The sequence below is a fragment of the Planococcus citri genome, chromosome 4, assembly GCF_950023065.1.
Source record: "Planococcus citri chromosome 4, ihPlaCitr1.1, whole genome shotgun sequence".
NCBI classification, from domain to species: domain Eukaryota; kingdom Metazoa; phylum Arthropoda; class Insecta; order Hemiptera; family Pseudococcidae; genus Planococcus; species Planococcus citri.
Genome location: NC_088680.1, coordinates 54,350,494 through 54,365,860, shown reverse-complemented (window position 1 = coordinate 54,365,860; position 15,367 = coordinate 54,350,494). Strand labels below are relative to the sequence as shown.

Genomic DNA, 15,367 nt, shown 5'->3' with positions numbered 1-15,367 from the left:
AAACGAAATTACTATAGATTTAGGTTAAATACTTTACTCATCTGTTTCCTGAGCATACGAAATAGGAAGAACCTATTATTGACTAAATATTTAAAAGAAAATTTCGTGGTATTGAATCTTATTTCTTGAAACTGGTATCAAAATTATCTTCCCCCATATATGTATATCAATTTCTACGTTTGTAATACGTAAACACCTTAAGTAATTATCTCAATTAACGCTGTAGTTATGTACATACCTATACTTATTTATTGCAGAAATGAAGAAATAATTCTGTTTCAAAAACTTTTAGGTATATTCTATCAATGCGTATAATATTTATTCATTCATATTACAATACAATAATATAGGTATAGTAAAACACAATTTCAATGTTTGCGAACAATCTTGCATTTTTGATCGTGTTTAGATTCCATCATAATGTTTTTTGTTTTGAGTAGTTTGTCATTTCCATTCTTCGATGTTTCTTTGTTGCTCGATTCCCTGAGTAAATAAATCAATAAGTAAGTGTTAATATGACGAATTGACGGCCTAATCTTAATCAGCAAAAAATCAAAATCGGTGCATATAAAATTTAATAGTTTTCAACTTACTTTATGGGATCGAACTCGAAGTAAGTGTAAGTACTCGGCACTTATCTACAGTCTACACCTACTTACACCTACTTCCATAAATATATTCAACTCACAAAAGGGACCTTTATTTTTCAAATTTTGGTAAATTTTTGAAAGTCAACATCAAACACTAAAATTTGGTTCTTACGCTATGTTGGGCCTCCTAAATAAAAAAAAAATGTGATTAAAACCCAGGTTGGAATTAGAGAACAAAAATTATTTTTGAACTGTGCCAAAATTGTCTGAGTCTGTCACAAAGACGGCAAAATGAATTTCATGTTGCTCCAGGGGCGTAGCCAGGGGGGCGAAGGGGGCCATGGCCCCCCTTGCGAGCAAAAATTTGAAAGAAAACATGCAAAACTTTCGTTGTTTGGACCCATTTTTTCTAAAAATTTTCGCTCTCGCTTCTCTCGAGCAGTACTTTTGGCTTAGTTTTCATAAAATCACCACACATCACAATAGATTTCCAGAAAATTATCCCTCATTTCGATTTTTCATGCCTAAAAATCTGGTTTTGCCCCCTCCTTGAGAAAATCCTGGCTGCGCCAGTGTGTTGCTCCTTATGGAAATACTCCCAAAATTAGAGAATACAGAAATCAGTAAGAGGTTTTAGAGTTCTCTGAACCCACCACTAATTAATTTTAAAAAATTTGATTTTTAAATGTCTCTAAAAAAATTTTAAAGTGAAATTCTACACCTAAAATTTGAATTGAGTAATTTCAATTAGGTATCCTCTAATCAGTTCAAAAATTTGACCGTTTTGATTGGGAAATATTCATTGTAAGTTGTGTAGGTACCTAAATGTAAATTAGAATGCGAGAAAATTAAATTCTTCGATTAAATGATACCTAAACATCATAAGGAAAATGACCAATCTTCACAAATCATAAATTTAACTCATAAGAAAGCTGAACTTCTCAATCGTTTTGTTTTTTACAATGTTACATTGATAAACTGTGAGAAAGTAGGTCTAAATACCTACCTATTTATTCCATCTGCGAAAACCTTGTATAACAAGAACAACAGCGCAAAAACAGAACAGAATCGAAGTCCCAATCACTAAAGTCTTATTTTCTTCATACCAAGAAACTGAAAACAGAAATATTTAATTTCTACAAAAACCTATCTAAAAAAAGGTGAGTCAACCGAAAAGCAGAAATACCTATGTATTCCCAGTTAATTAGTTGACAGTTGAAATACTTACGATCAGTAACGGTTAAATAAGCGCTTGCAAAGGCCTCTTGCGACTCCTGATTCAGAACGCGACATGAATACCAACCTTCATCATTCAAAGATACATTAAAAAAATGTAATTCTTCAGCATCATGTCCCATATTATCTACCTTTGAAATGACAAAATGAAATTTCAAATACTCGTATGTTATGAATAGTTTTCTTTTTATCCATTTTCAACTTCTTGATCAACTTAATGTTAGGTGAAGCTGTATGTTAGTTCTGGATGAGCGTTCATTACTCTTCATGGTGTGGAGGGTAAGACGTGAGGACTGCAGTTACTCGCCTTAGCGGAGAATACAAGTACATGCCCTTGAGAGTTTGCTGCACTGAGCTTTCAGCGAAAGCTCACATGTCAGCCAAGCGTAAATAAATTTGCACAATAACAAAATATCGTCAAATAAAAACTTACGTTTTGCATATCTGATGTATACTTCGTGGTTAGCAGATTAACTTTATACCAATGGATTTCAAGGGAAGGATCCACTAGTGGGCACTTGAAACTCCATGAGTCACCAGGTTTCACAGTCTTATTTTGTGGCTTTTCTGTGATGAATTGTGTAGGAAGGAGTCTTTCTGCAAGTAACATGATGAAAGAATTTATTTGATGAATGCGTTTATCATCAACAAATGATGCACATTTTTGTGACCTTGATAATTTTTATCAAGTCGTTATAAAATTTCCTGTTATTGAATGGTCTAATCATTCTTAAAAATTACTAATGACTCAGATAAAAATACGATTTTTAGAGCCTCACACAAACACATTACCTATGTATTGTATGTATTATACTCCATTCATGTCGATAAAAAGAAAAAGAACCATCGTTCTATTGATACTTAATCAGGACTTTCAATTGTGTACCCAGTATGCAAATACTTAGTTTGTTTAGGTACACTATTCAACTAGGAACATAATGAGATTTTCGACTAATTTTGAGGTTTACTTTCCGAGTGAAGCAAGTGAAGTAACTCAAAATTGTTGAAAATCGTTTATTTTACGAGTTAAATAATATATTTTATTCCAGTTAGATAAATAATTATAAACATGATTTTGACTTACTGTCTATATGAACTTGAAATGTAAAAGAGATGTTTTCGGTCTTGGTGCCATTCGGATATACTATACACGTATAATTTCCTTCATTTTCCTTGTCACATTCCGTGATCTTCAATTGGAAATGTTTGTCATCGAATTTTCGATAAATTTGTCTCGGCCATTTGTTAGGTGGTTTATCATTCATCAGCCACTCAATTTTTGCGATATGAGCTTCTAAACAAAGAGTATAGCCAGATGAAATAAGCAATTTTGGATTTGGCCCTATCCTTGCATATCATATAAGAGAAGTAATAAGAAAAGGTGTATTCAAGTCAATGTCTCAAATCGTTATGTTAATTTATTTAAGTAATCAAACTAATATTCTAATATTTATGATTATGACGTATCAACAGTAACCGCATCTATTTCTATTTCTAATGCATATTGAACTAACCAGCGAAAGTTGTTTCTTAGGAGCTCAAAACGCCTATGATAAAATTTTTAGATCGCTAAATCACCTCTAATCCCTTCAAAGTCGAGTGAAATTGCCATTTTAGTTGAAAATTTTCTACATTTGGCAGTTTTGATCCAATTTTTCTTTAAGCTTGTAGGGATGTTAGATGTCACTTAGGCTTATTTATGGAAGTTTTAAATTTTTTTCAAACATATCTTCTGGGCAAATTTTCAGCTTTCAATCGGCCTTTTTGGCCACTTCATTCAGAAGTGCAATTATGAAAAAAATATTAATATATTTTATGTGTTTCATCTAGATGTAAAGCATAATTTTTTCAGAATTTTTTATGTAGGGGAAACCCTAAAAAAAATCCAAGAAACTGATTTTTTTCATTGGTTTTCTCGCTCGAGTTGATTAATTGCGGCCGAATAACTTGTTTTTCGAAATATAGTATCATAAAAAATATCTGTGTTTGATAATTTTTACAGAAAAAAATTGAATCTCTCTATTTTGAGAATCACTGAACCACCTTTCGGGTCACTCACCTGGCCAACATTCATCTATAAACTGCGACCCATCAACTCAAAATACATGATATAATTATTTTAACTTCGGATAAATTGAAAATTTTTCACACGTAAGATGAGTACCTACTTAACTACATACAATAGTAGGTATGTAGATTTACTCAGATTGACAAAAAAAAACTGTCTTAAAAAGGTCGAAAATTTCAAATTCCTCTAAAATTGTAGCATGAATATGATATATTTTTAAGTTGATTTTAATCTATAGATGAATTTCGGTCGGATTGGGTGACCTGGGAGGTAGTTCAGGGTCTCCCGAAATGGCAAGAGTTTTGAAAAAATTATAAAACATGGGGAAAAAAATGGACAAAATTGATCAAAATTCGGGTTGATGGTGTAGTTGAACGTCCTTTATGATTATGATACATTAGGAGAAAAAAAATGTCATCCAAATTGACCAACTTCTACCTATGTATATAGAAAATTTTGGAAAAAATATATGTTATACATTCAGGCAAGGTACATAATATAAATTTTTTCGTAACTGCACATCTGAATGAAGGGACCAAAAGTGCCGTCTGAAAGCTGAAAAATGTTCGTTTTTCTCAGAAGATATGCCTTGAAAAAATTTCAAAAAATTCCCATAAATAACCCGCAGTCATCGAAAAATTAAATTGTTTAAAATTGAAACATTTTCGTCGTCGTCGTAGTCGCGCTCCTTTACAGGAGATAGCGTATATGTCCATCTATATTAGCCGGTATCTAGCGTATCTGATCGTTTCTTTCAGGGTCTTACAGGGAGAGTTGGCTGGTGAGTTTGTTGTTAACAGCTCCGATCGTTTCCTCCCTCTCGTCGATCTTCCTTGGATTTTCCCCTGTACCTCTAGCATGAAAATACCGTTTTCTTGTATTTTATGAGCTAAATACTTTAGCTTTCTAGTTTTGATATCTTCAACTACGACTTTCCGCTCCTCTCCTATTCTTGCTAATACTTCCTTGTTGGTAATGAAGTCCTTCCATGAGATTCGTAGTAGCCTTCTATAGCACCACATCTCGAAAGCGGATACTTTGTTCTCGCATTCTGCACTCATGGTCCATGTTTCGCAGGAATATTTCAGAACAGTCCATACGTAGCATCGCATAATTCTCTTCCTCAGATCTATACTCATCGTTCGATTTCCCAGCACATTGGCAAGGTTATTGAAAGCGGTTTTTGCCATTCCAATCCGTGATTTAATTTCTTTATTGTCTCTGCCATCATTGTTTATCAGCGCTCCAAGGTATCTGAATTGGTTTACATTTTCAATTTCTTGTGATCCGATGTTGATTTTGACCACTTTATCATCTCCTTTTGTAAATCTCATCACCTTGGTCTTGCCTGCATTTATTTTCATTCCGTATTTTAATCCTGCACTGTTAATTCGGTCGATCATTTTCTGCATCTCTGCTTCTGTCCCAGCAAGGATCACTTTGTCATCTGCATACCTTATTTCGTTTATTCTCTTGCCGTTGATCTTGAATCCCATTCGTTCGATTCGCGCTTCCCTCATTATTTCTTCTGCATACACATTGAACAATCTGGGTGAGAGGGGGCATCCTTGCCTCACACCTCTCTTTATTCCACATCCGTTCTCTGAGTACTCAGTTCCAATCTTGATGTTAGCGCTTTGCTCCCAGTACAGGTTCTTGATTATTTGCAGGTCTTTGTCATCGATATTAATCTTTGGTAAAAAAAAAAGTGATGGTACAAGTTGGGCAATCTTAATGTCTTTTGAGGTGCACTCCCATTTTTGGGAGGGAATTACCCACCAATTTTTGCCCAAAAAAATCAAGGATCATTCACTATAGCGTTTAAACTATGTAGAGATTGTTAATTAAGTAGGTATACTCTTGAATAATAAAACGTTTTACCTACTTGTGCCACATACTGGACATTCCAAGTCTAGCACACCGCCTTCCTTGCATTTGTGAGTTTCATGGAAAAAGTTTTCTCTTTGATCAAAAAGTAAACTACTGGTTTCACACTCAGGTTCATCAGGTTCATGGGTTGAAGTTTCTACCAAAGAAAATATAAATAATAAAAATTACATTCAAACAGAGCACGTACATGTGAGATTTTTTTCAGAATAAAAATTTTAGCGAAATGTTTCTTGTCTACAGTTGCCTTTTATTCGCTCAATGAGCACTTTAAAAAATCGAATATGACACGCTGAATAGGTAGGTACGTTCTAGCTAGGTATCAAGATTGGTCTTCGAAAATATGTGAAAACCAGAACTGAATATTTATTTTTTACTAGGTATCTACTTACCGAACTAAAAATCATCAGCTCATAATTACACTGAGGGTAAAAAAAAAAAATTATGGATATCGTCCGACCAAATTCATATTGAAGCCATTTTGAATGTAGATGGATAGTTAGATAGGCTATACGTATACTTACCCTTGCAATCAGAATTTTTCATAATGCACAACAGCACCGCAAACATAAACATAAAAAAAAGCCTCATCTTGGGAGTAATACTTTTCTATTATTATCTAATCAATAAATTATCACAAACTTGGTAAACGTCTTTTACTTATGTAGCCGATATTCAACGCGAAATTAAGTAAAAGTACATCGACACCCAACGAATGGTAGTCTAACTCGAATCTAAATGAAAATGCCTAGCCGGTTAAGATGAATTACTCCTTCCATTTGATGAGATGTTATTCTAAAATTTTTTCGAGACGTAATACCGAATTTATTCAATCTCTGTGAAATATGAATAATATGTATAGATAAAACAATTTCTTATCAAAACAATACCCACGCTGATGATTGTGTATCATATACACAATGTTAGGGAATCCCAAATTCCCGGAAATTTGTAAAATAATTTGATGTGGGCAGATTTTATGGCGTTTTTTGGAAAACCGGAATTTTCGAAGTCATCTGGAGACTTCAAAACGGCTTGAAACCTTCTCCAGTCGTCTCAGCATGTTGAAATTGAAGTGTAGCGTGAATTGCAGTATCCACTCAAATTTCATTTGGTGAAATTCTGCGACAATTTTCAAGTTTCTACAATCTGCAGAAGGCTCTGGAACTGCTCAAAACGGTTTAAAACCATTTTCATTCAATTTGGCGGGCCGAAAATTGAGTATATCCCGAATTTCAGCATTCTAGGTCAATTTTGAAGACGTCATAACAAGAAGGGGTATATATGACACATATGTCCTTTTTGAGACGAATCCATATTATTATTCTTCAGACCTTCCTCTATCATATGAGACCACCCCCACTTCACAAAGTCGAAAAACCAGTGAGATATCGCCATTTTAAAACTGCGAAGTCGATTAAAAATTTACTTTTTCAGAGATAATGGGTTACTCATGGTCGATTTTGTGTTATCAACCATTATTTACCTGGTTTAAATCCAAAAATTTGTTCAAAAACATTTTTAAATCAAAAAAAAAATTGGCCAATTTTTCGCTTCAAAAAGGACATATAATTCGAAATGTTTGAGCGCTTACCACTAACACACAGTTTCCTCCAGACTGATGGTGCATAGCATTTCATATAGTTAGATAGTGGGAAAATAAGATAAAATCGTCACCATGTTCAAATATGCACATTTCTAAACTTCACAAGCACTCAAACTTTCAAACAGTTTTTTCTCAAAATACATACATACAACTTTCACACATAATATGTCTTTTTTGCTATGACGTCTTCAATTTGATAAAATTTTAATTTTTTTCAGTTTTAGTCGAAATTTTATTTTTTTTAAATCAATAAAAATCGAAAAAATGCGCTTCAACACTGGGAAATTTTGGATGTTATCTATTTCATTGGATTTAAATACAGGGGTCGGCATCGGCATAAGTTAGTATTCATATTCGAAAACTGGTGCGTTCTTTTTAACACCCTGTTGTGTGTAATGAGTAGGGCAATTATTTTTATGCGCTAAAAACACCAAAAAAAGCGCTTATAATATGCTGTAAAAATCTGGAAAAAAAGCATTTATATGCGCTAAAAACTTGAAAAAGCTTAAATAAGTGCAATAAAAGTGCACCATCATGGGTATCAAAATGTATGTATTTTCAGTGCAATATCAAAAAACATAAGAAAATAGAAAGGAAACGTCAAATATATATATTTTTTTTCAATAAAAATTCATTGTATCATCGATCATACATTTGAAGTCACAAATAAAAACATTCAGGTTTTTTTTTTTGTTTTTTTTAATGTCAAAAATGTCAAATTTTTTGTTTTCCCTGTTTTGTTGACTGGTTTTTGCCATTGTTTTCTCAAAAAAGCTTTTACAACCTGAAAAAAGCTCAAAATAAGCAAAATTTTAACGTTTTTTAACTACAATAAGCGTTTTTATGCGTTTATACCCAAAATATGAGAAAATATGCGCTATAAAATTTCAGCATTCGTCTTGAAATTGCATGAAACGTGAAGAAAATTGCGATATGTGGTATCTGGTGTACCAGGAAAAAATATGAGATATCATAAAAATAATTGCCCTAGTAATGAGTAGATAGAAGGTCTTGTAGGTAGTGCGTTGTGTTCGTAGAAGTCCCACCAATATTTTTGTAATAATAGTTTCGTTCCCCGCTATTTCATTACAGAAAAAAAAATTATTTTCATTTGAAAAAATTTTCGTTTGTGCAAATCGGAATACTAACTTATGCCGACCCCTGTATTTAGATTATTTCCATGCACTTGGATTTTAAATGAGAAAATTTGAAATAGGTATAATTTTGAAACAAAATTAAGTACTATAGATGTAGGTTATGTATATGTAGGTACTTACCCATCTATTTCCCGGACAAACGAAATAGGAAAAACCAAGATATCTATTGACTAACGATTTAAAAGAAAATTTGTGGAATTGAATCTTATTTCTTGAAACTTGCATCAAACTGATCTTCCCCGTATCTCAATTTCTACGTTTGAAAATACGTACACGACTTAATAAATTATCTCAATTAACGCTGTAGTTATTAATTGAAGAAATAAAGAAATAATTCTGTTTCTAAAGCGTTTATTCTATCAATGCGTGTAATTATAGGTATACCTACTACCTAGCCTATAACAATCTCTCAATGATGAGAAACACACGATATTATTTTTTATTCATTCATATTACAATCACATAGTAAAGCACAATAATTTTAATTTTTGCTAACAGTTTTGCATTTTTGATCATGGTTGGAAACATTCTGTTTCTGATCTTGAGCAGTTTGTCATTTCCAATTCTTCGGTGTTTCTTTGTCATTCAATTCCCTATGAGTAAATAAATCAATAGGTAATTAATTTATGACGATCTAATCTTAATTAGCAGAAAATCAAAATAGGTGCATATAAAATTTAATAGATTTCAACTTAATTTTAAGTAATTGAAGTAAGTGTAAATACTCGGTACTTATCTAGATACACCTATTTACATAAATATTTAACTTACAAAAGGGACATTTTCTTTTTCAAATTTTGGTAAATTTTTGAAAGTCAACAAGAAACATTAAGATTTGGTTCTTTCCCTGTGTTTGACCTCCTAAATCAATTGATGGTGTTTTTGAGGATATTTTGAGGCTTGTGGAAAATTTTAGAATTTTCGCACAAAAGCATGTGGATTTGAGGAAGATCAAATTATTTTTGAATGTTTGTGTCAAAATCGTCTGATGAGACTGTCACAAACACGGCGAAATGAATTTCATGTTGGCTCATGGATATTCTCCCAAAATTGTAGAATAATGAATCAGTAATTATTTCAAAGGATCTGAAATAAAATATAAACCAAACTTCAATTTCCTAGGTACCCCAATCTTAGGAGGTTTTCAGTTTTCAAGAGAAATGGGAAATAGAATTTTCAAAACCATTCTAAAAAAAATTTGAAATACATATGAAATTCTCCACCTATTTGAGTTGAGTAATTTCAATTATCCTTCAATCAGTTCAAAAATTTCACAGTTTTGATTGGGAAACATTCATTGTATGCAGGTACCTAAATGTAAATTAGAATGCAAGAACATGAAAATTCTTCGATTAAATGATAATCTTTTTTCTAAACATAATACTTAGGGAAAATACCTAACTAATTTAAACAAATCATAAATTTAACTCATAAGAAAGCTGAACTTCTCAATCGTTTTGTTTTTTACAATGTTACATTGATAAACTGTGAAAAAGTAGGCCTAAATATCTACCTATTTATTCGATCTGCGAAAACCAAGTATAACAAGAACAAGTACAAGAACAACAGCGCAAAAACAGAACAGTACCGAAGTCCCAATCACTAAAGTCTTATTTTCTTCATACCAAGAAACTAAAAACAGAAATATTTAATTCCTACAAAAACCTATCTAAGAAAAGGTGATGTCAACCGAAAAGCAGAAATACCTATGTATTCCCAGTGAATTTGTTGTCCATGTTGAAATACTTACGATTAGTGACGGTTAAATAAGCGCTTGCAGACGCCTCTCTGGACTCCTGATCCAGAACGCGACATGAATACCAACCTGCATCCTCCAAAGATACATTTAAAAAATGTAATTCTTCAGCATCATGTCCCATATTATCTACCTTTGAAATGACAAAATGAAATTTCAAATACTCGTATGCTATGAATAGTTTTCTTTTTATCCATTAAGCCGTGAAGACCGCAGTTACTCGCCTTAGCAGGGAATACATGCCCTCGAGAGTTTGCTGCACTCATGCACTGAGCTCTCAGTGAATGCTCACATGTCAGCCAAGCGTGAGTAAATTTGCACAATAACAAAAATATATCGTCAAATAAAAACTTACGTCTTGCATATCTGGTGTATAATTCGTGGTTAGCAAATTAACTTTATACCAATGGATTTCAAGGGAAGGATCCTTTAGTGGGCATTTAAAGCTCCACGAATCACCAAGTTTCACTGTATTATTTTGTGGCTTTTCTGTGATGAATTCTGTAGGAGGAAGTTTTTCTGCAAGTAACATGATGAAAGAATTTATTTTATGAATGCGTTTATCGTCAACATAGAAAATTAAAGTGATGCACATTTTTCAGGAACCATTCAATAAAATATGTACGCGTATGATCAATCAAAACGACATTGTTTGGAATATTATTCATCATTAATGGAAATTTTGTAATCATTCTTGAAAATTAGTTCTGATTCCGATAAGAAGTTGATTTAGTTTTTATTCTCGATTCATGTCAATATAAAGAAAAACAATCCTCGTTCTGTGATACTGACACTTATGTACTCGTGACTTTTTACTCGTATGTCGGAAGTTCTCCGGTTCATATTGCGTATCTCTGTATGAATACGAATTACAAATTAACAAATTCTCAATTGTGACCTTGAAAATTTTTATCAAGTCGTTATAAAATTTCCTGTTATTGAATGGTCTAATCATTCTTAAAAATTACTAATGATTCAGATAAAAATACGATTTTTAGAGCCTCACACAAACATCCATTCATGTTGATAAAAAGAAAAACAACCATCGTTCTATTGATACTTAATCATGACTTTCAATTGTGTACCCAGTATGCAAATAGTATGTATATTGTATAGGTACACTATTCAACTAGGAAAATAATGAGATTTTCGACTAATTTTGAGGTTTACTTTCCGAGTGAAGCAAGTGAAGTAACTCAAAATTGTTGAAAATCGTTTATTTTACGAGTTAAATAATATATTTTATTCCCTAAGTTGGATAAAGAATTATACACATGATTCTGACTTACTTTCTACACGAACTTGAAATGTATGAGAGATGTTTTCGGTCTTGGTGCCATTCGGATATACTATACACGTATAATTTCCCTCATTTTCCTCTTCACATTCCTTGATCTTCAATTGGAAACCTTTGAATTCTCGATGAATTGGTCTCGGCCATTTGTTAGGTGGTTTATCATTCATCAGCCACTCAATTTCTGCGATATCAGCTTCTAAACAAAGAACATAGCCAGATGAAATAGGCGATTTTGGATTTGGCCCTACACTTATCCTTGCATATTGAACTAACCAGCGGAAGTCATTTCTTAGGAGCTCCAAACGCCTATGATAAAATTTTTAGATCGCTAAATCACCTCTAATCCTTTCAAAGTCGAGTGAAATTGGCATTTTAGCTGAAAATTGTCTACAATTTGGCAGTTTTGATCCAATTGTTTCAAACGTAATCTTCTATAGGAAAAACGCGCATTTTTAGCTTTCAATCCGCCTTTTTGGTCACTTCATTCAGAAGTGCAATTATTAAAAAAATATACCAAAATATATTTTATGTGCTTCATCTAGATGTAAAACATAATTTTTTTCAGAATTTTTTATGTAGGGGAAACCCTCAAAAAACTCAAGAAACTGATTTTTTTCATGGTTTTTCTCGCTCAAGTTGGTTAATTGCGTCCGAAAAAATTGTTTTTCGCAATATATCATTAAAAAAGTCCAACTGCGCCATCAACTCGAATTTGAAACAAATTTGTCAATTTTTTCTGTGTTTTATAATTTTTACAGAAAAAAATTGAATCTCTCTATTTTGAGAATCACTGAACCACCTTTCGGGTCACTCACCTGGCCAACATTCATCTATAAACTGCGACCCGTCAACTCAAAATACATGATATAATTATGTTAACTTCGGATAAATTGAAAATTTTTATCACGGGAGATGAGTACCTACTTAACTACATATACAATACAAATAGTATGTACATTTACTCAAATTGACAAAAAATAACTGTCTTCGACATATGAGTGAAAAAAAGTCGAAGGTTTCAAATTCCTCTAAAATTGAAGCATGAATATGATATATTTTGAGTTGATTTTAATCTTTAGATGATTGCGGTCGGATTGGGTGACCTGGGAGGTAGTTCAGGGTCTCCCAAAATGGCAAGAGTTTTGCAAAAATTATAAAACATGGGGAAAAAATTGAGAAAATTGGTCTCAATCCGGGTTATGATGGTGTAGTTGAACGTCCTTTATGATACATTGGGAGAAAAAAAAATGTCATCCAAATTGACCAATTTGGGTGGGAAAAGGCACAAAAAAATCAGGTTTTGCATTTTTAAATGTCTTCTACCTATATATGTAGAAAATTTTGGAAAAAATATATGTTATACATTCAGGCAAGGTACATAATATAAATTTTTTTCGTAATTACACATCTGGAAGAAGGGACCAAAAGTGCCGTTTAAATGCTGAAAAATGTTCGTTTTTCTCAGAAGATATGCTTGAAAAAATTTCAAAAAATTCCCATAAATAACCCTCGTTGGCGTCTAACATCCCTGCATGTTTGAAAAAAAAATCATCGAAAAATTAAATTGTTTAAAATTGAAACATTTCAATCTTTGGTAAAAAAAAAGTGATGGTTAGACACTCTTAATTTGTCCTACAGTCTTTTGAGGCCCACTTCCATTTTTGAGAGGGAGTTACCCACCAATTTTCGCCCACAAAAATCAAGGATCATCCACTATGGCGTTTAAACTATGTAAAGATTGTTAATTAAGTAGGTACTCTTGAATAATAAAACGTTTTACCTACTTGTGCCACATACTGGACATTCCAAGTCTACCGCACCGCCTTCCTTGCATCTGTTAGTTTCCTGGAAAAAGGTTTCTCTTTGATCAAAAAGTAAACTACTGGTTTCACACTCAGGTTCATCGGGTTCATGGGTTGAAGTTTCTACCAAAAAAATATATATAGGTATAAATAATAAAAATTACATTCAAACAAAGCACGATACGTGTGAGATTTTTTTCAGTATAAAAATTTTAGCGAGATGTTTCTTGTCGACAGATGCTTTTTATTCGCTCAATCAGCGCTTTAAAAAATCGAATATGACACGTTGAATACGTATCAAGATTAAACTTCGAAAAATATATGAAAATCAGAACTGATAATTTATTTTTTACTAGGTACCGAACTAAAATTCATCAGCTCATATGCTCATAATTACACTAAGGGTAAAAAAAAAGAAAATTATGGATATCGTCCGACCAAATTCATATTAGAGCCTTTGTGAATGTAGATGGATAGTTAGATAGGCTACGTACTTACGTACCCATGCAATCAGAATTTTTCACAATGCATAATAGCACCGCAAACATGAACAAAAAACAGTGCCTCATTTTGCGAGCAATACTTTTGTATTATTATCTAATCAATAAATTATCACAAACTTGGTAAACGTCTTTTACTTATGTAGCCGATATTCAACGCGAAATTGAGTAAAAGTACATCTACACCCAACGAATGGTAGTCCAACTCTAAGTATAAATGAAAACGCCTAAACGGTGAAGATGAATTACTCCTTCCATTTGATAAGACGTTATTTTAAAAATTTTTCGAGACGTAATACCTAATTATAATTCAATTTCTGTGAAATATGAATAATAGGGTATAGATCAGGCGACGCGGTAGCGTTGCCCCCCCCCGCCCTCCCACGGTTTCAAGCGCGTCATGAAACGCGTTCAACCGTAGGCGGCTCAACGCACACGGAGTTATATTCTGTAACTATTTCGTAATGCAATTCCCGGAGTTTTCAAACGTAATTTTCTCAAAAACTAAGCGTTTATTTAAAAAAACTCATATACAGTTTTTCTTATTTTTCAAAGACCTTTCAGAATATATAAGAATAATTTTTGTACGATGAAAATTCGCGAAGTTTCAAGTACCCTGTTTTTTGTCATTTTGGGTAAAATTCTTCTTCAAGTTCCACTTAAAGTTAGAAGGATTGGCCGAACCAATTTCGATGAAATTTGGAATATAGCTTTGATTTGTCAACCATTACTGACTAAAAGCAAAAAATTGTAAATTTTTTGAAAATTGACCCTGCACCCCCCCTTTTTGGGCTCCAAAAATTTTCAAAATTGACCCAAAATATCAAAAGGCACTTCTCCACCATAAACTTGATGTTCATGCAAAAATTGAGCTTTGTAGCCCAATTACATCAAGCTTGAGTGGAGTTTAAAGATGCTGAAAAATGACAAATTTTGAAAAAACGAGCAGTGTATTTATCCAAAGTACAATCAAACCAAAGCTGGCATAGATGTACGTACATCAAAAGGCACATCTACGATGTTCAAAGTACATTTGAACAAAATTTCAGCGTGATTTGTGCCCTATTCGAAGCTGTAGCTTTGTCTAAAGAAACAGTAAATTTATAATACTAATTCTCGCCATTTTTGATTCTTTAGACAAAGCTACAGCTTCGAATAAAGTCCCAATCACGTTGAAATTATGTTCACATATACTTCAAATACCACGGAAGTGCCTTTTAATATTTTCAAATTGATATGAGCTTTCATTTATGCGCAATAATAATTATTATTGCACATAAACGTTCAATATCAAAATGTCCGTTAAATTTAAAGCACAACACGTGTTGGCGGCGTTGTATGCAGTTGAAATGCGCTAAAACATTGAGCAGCCAAGCGGCTGAATGATTTAAGCTTCCGCTCCCCACGCAGTAGACTCCGGTTCGAACCCCATCAGAATCAAAAATTTTTTTTTAATTTTTAATTTTGT

At 32.8% G+C, this 15,367-nt stretch overlaps 2 protein-coding genes across 6 annotated transcripts; both read right to left on the bottom strand.

Annotated features, from left to right (window-relative positions):
• Positions 1–271: 271 nt before the first annotated feature.
• On the bottom strand, positions 272–6,603 carry LOC135843153 (roundabout homolog 3-like). Its single transcript, XM_065360921.1, has 7 exons — positions 6,306–6,603; positions 5,780–5,920; positions 2,911–3,120; positions 2,260–2,423; positions 1,819–1,957; positions 1,597–1,703; positions 272–483 (listed from the first exon to the last, which is right to left on the bottom strand). The coding sequence occupies exons 1-6, from the start codon at positions 6,370–6,372 to the stop codon at positions 1,597–1,599; spliced, it is 828 nt and encodes a 275-aa protein (XP_065216993.1). The 5' UTR covers positions 6,373–6,603; the 3' UTR covers positions 272–483.
• Positions 6,604–8,878: 2,275 nt separating this feature from the next.
• On the bottom strand, positions 8,879–14,133 carry LOC135843520 (fibroblast growth factor receptor 1-like). Of its 5 annotated transcripts, none has more exons than XM_065361453.1 (7): positions 13,902–14,133; positions 13,378–13,522; positions 11,590–11,793; positions 10,656–10,819; positions 10,295–10,433; positions 10,058–10,176; positions 8,879–9,137 (listed from the first exon to the last, which is right to left on the bottom strand). In XM_065361453.1, the coding sequence occupies exons 3-6, from the start codon at positions 11,762–11,764 to the stop codon at positions 10,058–10,060; spliced, it is 597 nt and encodes a 198-aa protein (XP_065217525.1). In that variant the 5' UTR covers positions 11,765–11,793; positions 13,378–13,522; positions 13,902–14,133; the 3' UTR covers positions 8,879–9,137. The 5 variants fall into 5 exon arrangements, with proteins under 5 accessions (XP_065217525.1, XP_065217521.1, XP_065217526.1 ...); XM_065361449.1 differs by having other exon boundaries at positions 13,382–13,522; XM_065361454.1 differs by having other exon boundaries at positions 13,382–13,442; positions 13,902–14,132.
• Positions 14,134–15,367: the final 1,234 nt, after the last annotated feature.